This window comes from Diorhabda carinulata, chromosome 2 (assembly GCF_026250575.1).
Source record: "Diorhabda carinulata isolate Delta chromosome 2, icDioCari1.1, whole genome shotgun sequence".
Lineage (NCBI taxonomy): Eukaryota > Metazoa > Arthropoda > Insecta > Coleoptera > Chrysomelidae > Diorhabda > Diorhabda carinulata.
The window spans coordinates 26,613,099-26,626,853 of NC_079461.1; the positions used below are offsets into that span (position 1 = coordinate 26,613,099).

At 28.5% G+C, this 13,755-nt stretch overlaps 1 protein-coding gene across 2 annotated transcripts; it reads left to right on the forward strand.

The window, feature by feature from the left end:
- The first annotated feature begins 1,485 nt into the window (after positions 1 to 1,485).
- Positions 1,486 to 13,123, forward strand: LOC130890736 (ribose-phosphate pyrophosphokinase 1). Of its 2 annotated transcripts, XM_057794987.1 has the most exons (7): positions 1,486 to 1,546; positions 1,607 to 1,832; positions 2,584 to 2,767; positions 5,124 to 5,186; positions 9,538 to 9,834; positions 12,450 to 12,710; positions 12,778 to 13,123. In XM_057794987.1, the coding sequence occupies exons 1-7, from the start codon at positions 1,501 to 1,503 to the stop codon at positions 12,868 to 12,870; spliced, it is 1,170 nt and encodes a 389-aa protein (XP_057650970.1). In that variant the 5' UTR covers positions 1,486 to 1,500; the 3' UTR covers positions 12,871 to 13,123. The 2 variants fall into 2 exon arrangements, with proteins under 2 accessions (XP_057650970.1, XP_057650971.1); XM_057794988.1 differs by lacking the exon at positions 5,124 to 5,186.
- Positions 13,124 to 13,755: the final 632 nt, after the last annotated feature.

The window sequence follows — 13,755 nt, forward strand, 5'->3', positions numbered from 1 at the left end:
TTCGAAACACTTTATCTATACTACGCATGCTTTTGTGTTAAAGCCGTACAAAAAAATGTATTACCGACACCAACCCAAATTTTCTATATTTCCTATTGCTCTTTTCAACTTTAGATTCTCTGAATTTCAATAAGTTAATAAATTGGTAAAATTCTATTAAAGCTTTTTCGTAACACACATAATTATTTCGTAAATGCCTTCCACTCAAATAGGAAAAATAGCAGTGTTTCATAAACAAAAGAAGCAAGTTCCAAGTAAACCTAATGTTTCTTAAATTTTTCAATATATGCAAATTTTATGAAACCTAATCTACCCTGACGAAATCACTTTTCATTAAAAAAATTGCTAATTACAAAAATCGACAAAAATATAGATGGCACGTCACGGCAACCAAACTTGCTTTATAAGGTATGTTGGGTTGCCTAAGTTCAAATTCCAATGTAGATTTCTCTTTTTGAATGGTTGTAGAATCAAAAGGCGATACCCTTGAAATACAAGCTGCACAAATACCCCTTATATCATTTTGACAAGTAAATATATTTTCCATTTAAAGTACAATTTTTATGTGTAGTATGGAATTACTGTAATTCGTAATTTTCTTTTAGTCTAATTTCAATATTCTTGAGTGGAGTTGATATGACTTTTCAATCTACATTTTGTGTTGACCAATTAGGATCAAATAAAATTCATCTGATTTTAAATATGTAAGACATCTCATATCTCACTGTATATAAAGAATATCACACGTAAAGATAGAATTAACATATAATTCTATTATCAAAAACCATAGTTAATCTATGTCGAGGACAATTTATTTTTATCTATGGTTGTTGCGAAAAAAGGAGCATATCTAAATTCACATTATTGGAAAATAGAAATAATTGCTGAATGATGATGCCATGTCAAAAACTAATTCTTAAATCTCCGAATTTGTTTATACAACGCTTGTGATGGTCCTCAATTTTCCAATATTTCTTCTACTATTAAATACCAATATCTCTGTTTTTATATTCCTCATAATAATTTATTAATTCGAAACCGGTACTGAAAGTGTCCTCGTATTCCAGGCTTATCACTTTTTAGTAGATTATTGGTAAAATAACTTTCCCGATTTGATTAGGATCGTTGATAAACTTCCAACTTCCATACTATTATAATTTTTTTTATGTAAAAATATTAATACAATAGCGATAAAGTTTCTATCGATGGTAAAGTCATAGGCAAAGGAAATAAGCAATTATCGATGTAATTGCCAAAATGCTAAAAGCCATATATTTCCCAGTTTACTAAAATATCTAGTCAACAAAGCAATAAAAATGGAAATGATTTTATAGTTGTAGATTACAATAATCTTTGATATAAATAATTTTCGTAACCATAGCTTCACGTCGTATATGAATTAACATTTAATGTGTCATTTTAAGTAATTGTTTTTGAAATTAATCTATTGGGAAATGTTGATAAAATTTTGTAATTAGAAAACAACTTTGGGAGATAACAATGGCGCGCTTTTTTGATGGACGAGTTGAGAGCCCTGGTCGTTTCGGTAATACTGTCAATATTGCCAATACAAAATCCAAAACAATGCCTGTTTTATCACCATTAGATTCTCTACAAGCTGATGTTGATGTTCTGGCAGATGTAAGTGCGGCGGCAGTTCAGAACGTGGTACGAATTACATCCAACGAGTCACCACATCTAATAAAAAAAATGCCCAATATAAAAGTGTTTAGTGGTACTTCTCATCCTGATCTTGCTCAAAGAATTGTAGACAGATTAGGTATTGATTTAGGAAAAGTTGTCACAAAAAAATTTAGCAACCTAGAAACATGGTAGGATATAAATATTTTTATATATTTACATAACATGAGTATTAACTAGTGTATTTTCAAGAGCTGCATAATAGTTGTAAATAGATTTAACAAGAATAAATAGGCTCTTAAATGTAAATATAAAATAGTCACATTGAACATGCCGCGTGTTTGTGGTTATTAGTTTGTTGTAATCTTAATATTTTCAGTATTTGTAATTATTGAAATTTGTATTTATTTTAAGCACATACCTGTTAGCACATTTTTTTAGGAATTATTGCTATTAATTCACTTGGGTGATGAAAAAATGAGTTGAAATAAAATTCCACATAATGTTAACATAACTCGATTTTTAATTTCCAAAATATGTCAACAAATGAAATTAGTTTATTGGTTTGAAGCTAGCACTGAAAATATATTTATTTATTTACTCTGTTGTAAATAAAGTTCAGTATATGTGACAGATTCAAATTAACATTTTTATTTAAACTAAGTGCAATGAAATATAATACTTTAGACAAAATATACAAAGATATGGTTGTGTAATAGGATACTGAAGACATAAAGATCATTTTACAGAAAAAACATGATAATAATGAATATTTTCATTTAAGGGTAATATATATTCAACAAATAATAAAATAATATACTTTTTCTTTAATTTTTTTATTTTATACTAAACATTGAATAAAATACAATATCAAAATACTAAAACTCATAGTTGGGTGTGATTATTCATTAATTTTGTGTGTATAATAACTAATATTTCCAGTGTGGAAATTGGAGAGTCAGTGAGAGGTGAAGATGTCTACATTGTCCAGTCAGGCTGTGGTGAAGTCAACGATAATCTAATGGAACTTTTAATTATGATAAATGCTTGTAAAATAGCTTCTGCCAGCCGTGTAACTGCAGTGATTCCTTGTTTCCCATATGCCAGACAAGACAAGAAAGATAAGGTGATTTTTAATTTACTTTTTTATACTCTCCAGTACTACTAATCTGCTATTTATGGATGAGCTATGTGATAATAAGTATTTGTTGAGTTAACAATTATTTTCAAAGCTTAATTAGATTTTGTTCTGTTTTGCCATGTGATGTAATAAGTCTCGACATAATTCTAATTTAATAGACTGGAAAAGAATTAAAAAATTAATTTAATGGTTCCTCTCCAATTATTTATTTTATAAATATATTAGAATTATGTTTAATAACCATGTGTGTTCTAAAATAGAAGCAATTTTAGTGTTGACAGCTTTTTAAAAATGTCTTGTTCTATCACATAACTTTTGTTTTCATATATATTTTTATCTACTTTTTCAGTTAATTTCTTCACTGGGGGGCTTTTTTTATTTAAGATTAGTTGTTTCAATTTAAGGCCCTCTGCTCACATGTACTTTTATTGAGATTTATTTACTGCCAATCTATCTTTACATAATACAGTAAACCCCTCTATAACATTTTAAATTAGTCCAAGTTGTACCAGTATTCCCATATAACCTGTTTTTACTACCCTGTATAAAACGTTGTGTATAAATTATCCATGTTTAATTCCTTGTTGAAAGAAACAGTTTCCATTTCTTTTAAATAATTGAAAATTTTTTCGGCTTTTGCTTTTATTAAACAACTATTTATAGAAATATTATTTTGATTACACAATCTTATATCCAAATCATCAAACATTTTTCTGTTTTTGGTATTAACAAATCTTTTACGCGTGAAGATTTACTGCAATGATCTAGACATTACAGCATTCATAATTTTACTTTTATTTTAAAATTGTTCCTATTGATGACTCATTTAGTTTTAGATCCTTTGATCTCAACTGTTGATTTCTTACCATTATTTAGCTGATCCAAAATATCAATTTTTTGTTGTACAGAAATAAAATTTAACTTGGATTTTGTTTCCTTTTCACTTTTCATAGCTTAAAACTAAATATTTTATTTAAAATAGAATTTTTACACCTTCATCAAATAATTTTGTTCAATTTTATAACAACACAATTTACACACACTCAAAACTAAGTATAAATTTAACAAATCATTATAAATTTCACGGTGCAAGAATATAATGTTGGACATCCCCCCCTTATTTGGGGAAATTCCAACTTTATTCAAGGGATTAAAATCGCATAATATAAAATTACAGTACAGTGTTATAAGAGGGATTACTGTAATAACAAAACTAATTGGTATACAGACCAAATAAACACATTTCTCTGTAAAACTCATTGGAAGTATTTAGAGAAACTTCAATGTAAAATCTTAGACCAACTAATTAACGAAATAACAAAAAAATTACAAAAATAAACATTAATGAGGATGAAAAACAATATGAAACAAAATTTGACATGATAAAAATTCATGTAAATCTCTTTTTTCAGCTAAATAATATTCAAATCTATTATGTAGAGATAGTCTCATATCAACCAGCTTTTCATCTGTAACTCTACCACAACATTGTCCCCATTGATTCATTAAATTTATAGCTCTCACAAAACCATGTCATTGATAATTTTCTTTTAAGTAAGTAAGTAAGTAACCTTAAAGACAAAAAAAATATTTCATAAGTAAATTTGGAATGCGAACACACCAAGAAATAAGTGTTATTGAAAGTATTTTTATTATTATCATCAAATATTAATTATTCCAAAAGAGACCTATGATGTAATTCTCAAAAATTATCGTCCAAACATTAATTTTTGGGGATATTGAATTTTGGATACAAATGCTCTTCTGTTTATTTTCAGAAGACCAATTTCATACTGTTACTATTTTGTTTCACCATAATCACAATTTTTTGAATATTTAATTATCTGGCTAATGGAGATAATTGTGAAGAAACTGGCCTATGCATAAGCATGTGTATCTAAATTAATATCTTTTCTCCAATGTTTTATTGAAATTTACAATCAAAGATCGGCAGTAAGTTGGTTAAAGATTTTAAGTTAAATTTCTTATATTTTGCAATAATGTATATCTCAAAATGAAGTTCGTCTTCTTAGTAGAAATAAAAGCTTATAAAACTGTTAAAACCTATTATATGGCAGTCTTAGAATTAGAAATATTACCCCCCAGGCTATATGTATGCTTTAACCAACATTGAATTGTACTTCATAAAGAAATGTGACATGTAGTTGAATACCTCTATGATTTGTAAATAATTAGTATCATATTCTATGTATTGTGACTCATTAGTACCAGGTAGTCACAGATTATATACTACCTTTTTCCAGTTCACATTCAGAAGAATTATCACTATAGTGAAGTGTGTAGAAACGTTCTAAATAAAAATTATATTGAACTGTTTTAGAAAGATTCAACTGAAAAAGAACTCAATGTTGCGAAGTGGAAGTCAATTGAATGGAAATTTAGGGTAATAAATATTTTTATAGCTAAATTTGGGTAATGCTTGAATTAGGTATTCACCAGCTATATGTGCATCATTTTATTGTGGTCCATCAAAGGGTGACTTAAAAATCATTTTCTTAAAATATATTTCCTGATAAAAGTTTATATATATATATAATATATATATATATATATATATATATATATATATATATATATATATATATATATATATATATATATGACTAACATTTGAAATTATTTTATAAATTGAAAATCTGTTGTTGAAACTTTAACGAAAATGAGTTTTTGTCTAATCTTTTTATATATTTGTCTTTATAATTATTTTGTCCAATGGAATGATTTAAACAACAAATTAATCTTCAACAAATCCAGTAAAGTAAAATTATTTACTGTGAATACAGGCAAAAATAAATAAAAATGTCCAAAATTGACTCAGCACACTTAGTCTTTCTATAAGAATGGCAAATAGAAGGAAAGTAGAAAATATGTTTTCATTGTTTAATCAATTTATTATTATTTGCATGCACACACATTTTAATTAAACTAGTCTATACCTTGGCAATACAGAACAAAGTTTCTTAGATTAAAAGTAGAGGACTTAATATATTCTGTAATGAACAGTTCAATTCATCATCCATAGGACAAGTAAATTTAAGTATAAAGATATGAACTTTCCATTGGACTAAGTAATAAGAACAATATTTTTTATGAATTAAGTTATTTTGCATGATAACATTGAGAAATGTTTTGTTAAGAGGTTCATAATTTATTTTTATAAATTATAAATAATGTGGTAATCATTATCTCAGTGTCAGAGGTCAATAATTTCATTACATCAGTATGATATTTACTAATCTGTTTACTTGTATCAAATATTTGTTATTACTCGAAATCCATATTCTCATCCTTGATGTAACTAAGCTTATCATATAATTTTTTAAGACATCTGCTTCAACCATTGTGATTATTAGCCTCATTCTCAATTATGTACATAGACTTTTAGTTGGATAGATGGATGGAAAAAATTCAGTCCAGTTAAAAATCACTCCTAAATATCTGTTAAATATAAAGATGTAATTTTTATTTTGTTAACTTATCACCAAGAATTGATTAAATCTATCTATATTTGCAAATACTAGTTAAGGTATTCTTTGAACGTTTTATCCATACTAAAATATTAGAAATTTTGTTATAAGTACAAAACCAAATTTTTTATTTTACACTATTCTACACTTACACTTTGTCTTTTTTGAAATAATTTTGAAATCAATATTCTGTCATAACATATAAAGTTATTAGGTAACTTCTCCCAAAGAATGGAATTATAAGACACAAAAACTCCATATTTTTAAAATTACACACTTAACTATTAGTAGAAGACCTGAACCTAAATCGACTTTCACTGAGCTGATATTAGAATGAGACTTATTTTATAATAAACTTCGTATACTAGAAAATATATTAAAAATGGTTTGTCTAAAAAAATCCTGAACTAAATATTCTGAAAAATGGTTTTTCATTAAATTTTGCAACTTTAAGATAATAATAAAATTTTATACTGCACTTAAACTATGAAACAAGTTGAATGTGCAGACAAAAGATTGTTTATTATTTACATGGGCGAGCTACTAGGTTGCTAGGTATAATCAATACCAGTTACTTTCACTTGATGTGATGATAAAAAAAAATTATACCAATATTGATATAGGGTTGTTTGTAAAAAAATTGGTACTACTAGAGGTTTGCGAATTTTAAAGATTCAAATTTCAATCAAGTCAAACAAAAGGTGTTGTCAAGTTGGGAAATCCGTATCAAAACGCATTAGAAATTAGAACGGAAATTAGATAGAGGCGACAACGATTCAGATTATATGCTGAGAAAGTTGGACGACGAATATGCAAAATGGAGTTTGAATATGTCAAAAACAGAATATCTGCCATTAGGAAGTACACAAGAAGAACCCGAACTTAAAATAAATAGAGTTAGACTATGTAGACAATTCAAATACTTAGGAAGCAGAATTTCAGAAGATGGAACAACAAAAGACGATATAAGAAATAGAATGTGACAAGGGAAAAAGCCACACATATTTTGAACTCATTCTATTTCTTTCTTACCAACGCAAATAATACAAACATCTATTATTTGAAGGCAATAATTTCCTTACTGGCTTGGAACACTGTTGTCTTTACATTGTAATGATAAATCCAAACTGTTAAATTTTTGAAAGATATCCGCCATAAAGTTTTATATAATATATAATATATATATAATATATAATAATCATCGTACTTCTGTATGGAGCATTAGTGTTTTATATTTGCTGCCATAATCTTCACACAATAATGTGAACAGTCGGGATTATAGTGGTCGTGATTTTATGAAATTTATTATTTTCACCGCTTCATCAAGACCTAATTCTAGATTTGGCGGCATTTTCTTCGTCGTAAGTGACTGTATATGCAGGATACAAATGAAACTGATCGACTCGACTAATTGATTTACTAATCTACTCGACTAAATTGCAACAATCGAAGGAAAATGTCGATTTTTGATCTGTGTTGATAATCAGAGGTGTTTTCATTTTTTTGTAAAGTCTCTATGATTCCGCAGAGCACACTTTGAATATGACTGCTCTAAAATAACTGAAATCCCACAACTATTTTTATCGACCCACGCCAAGAAAAACTTGATAATACTTTTCCTTTAATAAATAAGTAATCTGATTTTCACTAGAATTTTGTAAATTAGCTGAATCACGATAGAATATTTTCAGAACTGATATAAATTGTATATATGTATTCTTCAATTTTGAAAGAAATATTTGCTCTTTAATTACTTGTCAATGTTAAATCAAGATAAAACAAAAGTAAACTATGTACTAATAAAGTTTCAACAAACATACGTTGTTATAAATAATTAGTTATTTTGAAAAACAGATATTGCTTAAGTGTTAAATTGTGATAGTTTCTCATAATTCTAAACATCTATTAATGCTTGAACTATGTCATTACAGATAAAAATTTAACTATTTCATGTGGAAAAGAAAAAATAATCAAGTTTTTAACTAAATATTCAATGATTGGCATAGTTTTCAATTTTTAAAATCAATTAACAAAACATGAGAAATAATTGATATGATTACAATTTGCATTTAATGTTATGATGAAATAGTATAAAATCAAACCCATATCTACAACTAACTTGAAAAATTTTTATAATTTGATGGTTCTAAATGTTCTTAATTTTAGGTCTCTTCTGTTTTAAAATTAGTTTTCTTTTATAATTTTTTGAAAACAGATGAAATTTTGACGCTTTATCCTTTATTTAGTCTTTATCAAAATATGATATTAACACTGACAATTTGCGTATTCATATTGATCAATAGATCACCTACATCATGAATATCGAAACAAGAACAAAATCGAAATAGAAATTTTGTTAACAATAAAGTTTAATTTTTTCTTTACATCTCAAAAATATCTAGCAGTCATCAATATGAAATATATATTATATATATCAATCGTAAAATGTGGATAAATGACCATTAGGGTGGTAGTTAAAAATTAAAATTTTTGCGACGTCCTTTTAAACGCTTTTTTTATGAAAAAACACTGGGAAATATTTTTTATATTTTTTTTTATTGAAAACAAAACATACTTCTACAGAATCTAAGTGAATTAAACGTTGTGGGCTATATATCTTGATTTTACGTCAAGTTTTTCTATTCGTATATCTTGTAGGATAAGCTTGTCCCAAAGTAGACAAACGAGAACCTAGATATATAGCCCCTATCGTTTAATGAACTTGGATCGTATAGAGGCACGTGTTCGTTTTAATTGAAAAAAAATTACTATTGTTTTTTCATCAAATAGCTTTTTAGAGGGCGTAGTAAAAAAATTATTTTTATCCACCACCTCAATGAGCATGTGCTTCCCCGCCGTCCAAAACTGAGACCTCGAAAAAGTCTTAATTTGGTGCCGCCTGACGCTGAAGAAATAGTGAACATGTACCAATTCACCAAGTACAAGGGAGGTTTTAGTATCGAACAAGGGTCTGCATCTGATTTATTGCATGGTGGGAAAACCGCAAACTAAATGATTATTATTCGTGGTAACCGGTTTTACAGGGGCCACATAACCTCATAGGATTACCTACAAAAAATAAAATTGGTGGATCATATTAAGTGGTTAAGGGAAAAAGCATACAATAACCTTACATTTCAAAATTTGAAATTAAGATAAACGAGTATCCATTTTGCATGAGAATATTTATTAATATTGCTTCATGAATACGCGAATTACACCAAAACAAATTAGAAAATTCCATTTGAAAGAAGTTCTTTTTTATAGAGCCGAGCCCCGATTTCCGCAAAACTAGTTGCTAATATGCTGTCCGTTGCTGGAGCAGATCATATAATTACCATGGACCTTCATGCATCTCAAATTCAAGGTTTCTTCGACATTCCAGTAGATAATTTATACGCGGAACCTGCGGTCTTGAAATGGATCAAAGAAAATATAGCTGAATGGCGAAACAGTATTATTGTATCTCCAGATGCTGGTGGAGCCAAGAGAGTCACGTCAATTGCCGATAGGCTCAATGTCGAATTTGCTCTCATTCACAAAGAAAGAAAGAAAGCTAATGAGGTGAGTTTGTATAAAATAACTTTGACCTTCAATTGAGTAAAATAGAAACTAATAATGAAATTGATTTTTTTGATAAAACTGCTATCGACTGAAACAAATCACAACTTTTTCGTCCACAGTGGTACTGGTTTAAATCTTTTATTGGTTCACTGTTGACCTAACACTAGAATTGTCATTACATTTGAACAAAAATAATTATCTGTTGTTTAAAGAAAAATCTTTAGTTCAGTGGCTCTTCACACATATTCTTGTATGTACTACAAGCAAACGGTTGATAAAAAATAGTTTCGTACAATCTTAATTCATCATTCATTCTCTTTTATGCGTTTTTTCAAGGTTTTTTGTGATACGTTATGATTTAAGGCGTCTTTTCTATGAAAATCAGTTCAATCTAACATGTAAAAATTAACTTTTTGACCTATTTCAGTTTATTAAAATATGACTTGATAATTTGCGTGATTATATTAATCAATGGATCACTTACATCATGAATATCAAAATAAATATAAAATAAAAATCTATTTTAACAATAAGATTTGATTTTTATTTAGGTCTTTATCTTTCTCGATCCTATGTATGTAAACCATTTCTAAAAATTCTCTTTTTTATGTTTTTTGATTCCGATTCAAGAATTTTTGAATTATTACTTCTTTTGTTTTTAGTGAAATATTTGGATAATGTATTATGTCCTTTATGACTTACACTAATATCATATTTTGTTGCTTGAATTCAAAGGACCGATTTGTTAAATGATAAGGACTCTATTTAATTTATAATTTGTTTATTGAAGTATATTTCTAATGATTTAAACTAAAACTGGTTACATTGCCTCGTCTTTATGACTATTAGAAATTACACAATTGTTTAGTATAAGTTTGACAGCCATCAATAGGGAACGTTTTCAGTGAATTTGTAAACGTGGAAAAAATTGCTCATCGTTATGTGATGCAATACTTTTATTTGGAAGGTGTTAGCCCAACCAATATAAAAGTTGAACTAGATTCCACTCTACGTAAGACTGCTCTTTCGTTATCAACAGTAAAATATTGGGTAGCAGAGTTTAACCGAGACCGTACAAGCTGCGAAGACCAGCATCCAGTGGTTGACCAAATTAGGTGACGGTTTCAGAAATGTTGAAGAAAATCCAAAAAGTGATAAAGGATGATTGTCGACTGAGATTGAGGGAACGAAAAAAAATTTTGGCATGAGAAAGCTGTGGGTGTCGCGTTTGCTCACAATAGAACAAAAACTGCGTCGTGAAGATATTTCAATCCAGTGTTTGACAATGTTTCGCAGGAATAAAACCAAATTTTTGCGCCGTTTCATAATCATGGATGAAACGTGGGTACATCACTTCACACCAGAAACGAAACAAAATAACAATCAAAACATTGGACATTTTTTGGGTTACATATGGGATAATTTTCATTGACTATCTTGAAAAACAAAAAAACTATCAACAGCGAGTATTATGCGAACTTATTGCAATATTTGAGCGAAGAAATCAAGCAAAACAGCCCCATTTGGCTAAGAAGGAAGTGTTGTTTCATCAAGACAATGCACCAACTCAGACATCCGTTATTGCAATGACCAAAATTAATGAATTAAAGTTTGAATTGCTACCTCATGCACCAGATTTAGCCCCCTCGGATTATTTTCTATTCCTAGACTTGAAAAAATGATTCAGTGGTCAAAGATTTTCCAACAATGAAGAGATGATATCAGCAATTGATGGCTATTTTGAGGAGTTAGGTGATTCTTATTATAAAAAGGGTATCGAATTTATTGAACTTTGATGGGAAAAGTGTATGGAGCTAAAAGGAGATTACGTTGAGAAATAAATATATTTTTTCCAAAATTTTTGTGTTCTTTGTAGGGCCAGGTACTTCTGGGACCTATAATCACTGATCTTTTCTGTGACATAGGACGACATAAATTGAGGTTCAAATATCTTGAGGATAAAGTTGATTTCGTATACCATTCTGTTCTTATGTTATTGTTAATTTTATGTAACATGACATCAATTAAATTGATTTTATTATTTTTTTCGATTTTGATTGTAAAGTTTTTTATGATAGAAATTAATATTTTATGTGTTTTCAATTTAATTTTTTGGTACAGCAGTAATGCAATGACCTCCATAACTGGAAAAGAAAGGGGTATTTATATTACGTTTGGTTAAGACAATTTTCTCAAGATCTTCCAATACTAGTTGTGCTATAACACTTGATATAGAAGCTCACATAGGACAACCATTAATTTTTTTATATATTATGTGTTAATATGCTTTAGTAACAATTAACAGATATGTCTCATTATGTAAGGGTATTATTACATAAAAGATAGAGTTGAAAAATATTAGTTTAATAATAAAATCAAATAAAAAAGATGTCTTTCGGCGATTTATGTACAATAGCGATTAACTTTTTGTGACTGTTCTATTCATTAGTACTATTGGTAGATAACAAACTCTAAAAAATGATATATTACTGATAGGATTTTTGAAAATTAGAAACTTTTTTTGTGCTAGAATAAAACCCTTGATTTTCTTCTCTTGATGATCTCTTATATTTCTTTGATTTCATATTTGAAGAAGTATTTTTTGTCGTTAAAAGGTTGCTTCAATGGTGTTAGTTGGTGACGTCAAAGATAGAGTAGCTATATTGGTAGACGATATGGCGGATACCTGCGGAACTATATGTCACGCTGCGGAAAAATTAATGGAGGCCGGCGCGACTAAGGTTTATGCCATTTTAACACACGGAATATTCTCTGGGCCTGCCATTTCCAGAATAAATAATGCTTGTTTTGAAGCAGTAGTTGTAACAAATACAATCCCTCAAGACGGTCATATGAAAGATTGTTCCAAAGTTCAGGTAAATGGTTATTTCAAATGGTTTACTGTTCAAAATATCTAACCAGATTCGTATATTTTTTTTTCAGTGTATTGACGTATCAATGATGTTTGCAGAAGCAGTTAGACGTACACACAACGGAGAATCAGTATCATATCTATTTTCCAATGTACCCTATTAATAATAGACACATAATTTACAATTTTATAGAATTGAGATCTTATCTGAAATATTATTGAATTATTTTTTTAAATTTAATCTATTATTAGATATTGCGTAAAGTTACTCTTAAATTGGAGCATTAAATAGTAATACCTCAACACTCCACTCTACATATTAAGTTACCCTCCAGATCTATCTAGCAATATATATATTTTAAAATTCCGTGGAATATGTGATTATTGTTGAATAAATAAATGTTATGAGACACTGTATTTCACTGAATATAATCCTTATGGTTTTCAAAAAGATGAAGATATTTTGTCCGAAATAGTAACAGCTTTTAGGCACTTATCAGCGTTTCAAGTTGACAATCAGTCACCGAGTATTAGTTTATATGGAGCTGATTACACGAATGCAGCCACGTTTTGGCTTGCCATGTGATTACTAAGCCTGGCAACCACTGATTGATCAGTCTGGTTGCGCTACTGGGCAGCCAATCGCTCATTGCCATACAGGAATTCTCTGTCGCTACGCTGTTTATGGTGTTTTACATTCTACTATAATATGATGATATATTTTATACTATGCCATTAGCTCGATTCAAACATTGTGGATATTCCTTTGTTCACGTATTGTGGTACAGTAGTTACTTCTGATTATGGAGTACAATGGAGTTTTTGAAGAAATTAGTTTGTTATCGACCTCCCACTTTCATCAAGAAGTTCAATAAAACCTCTGAATGTATTCATATTCTTCCTCTACCCATCTACATTTCAAATCAAAGTAAATTTTTGGTGATTTTATTCTTTAAATTCGCTGGTAAGTTTTTCAAATATATTCTTAGCTTTTTTATTATAGTGCTCTAGTTATCTTTTATATACTACTACTATTATAGTAAATCAAA

Bases quoted from the DNA above. Each gene is read 5' to 3' on its own strand.
- LOC130890736 (XM_057794987.1), top strand. From the start codon at position 1,501: ATGGCGCGCTTTTTTGATGGACGAGTTGAGAGCCCTGGTCGTTTCG. The intron at 5,187-9,537 runs GTAATAAATATT...TCTTTTTTATAG, and splicing joins CAATTGAATGGAAATTTAGG to AGCCGAGCCCCGATTTCCGC. The intron at 9,835-12,449 runs GTGAGTTTGTAT...TGTCGTTAAAAG, and splicing joins AAAGAAAGAAAGCTAATGAG to GTTGCTTCAATGGTGTTAGT.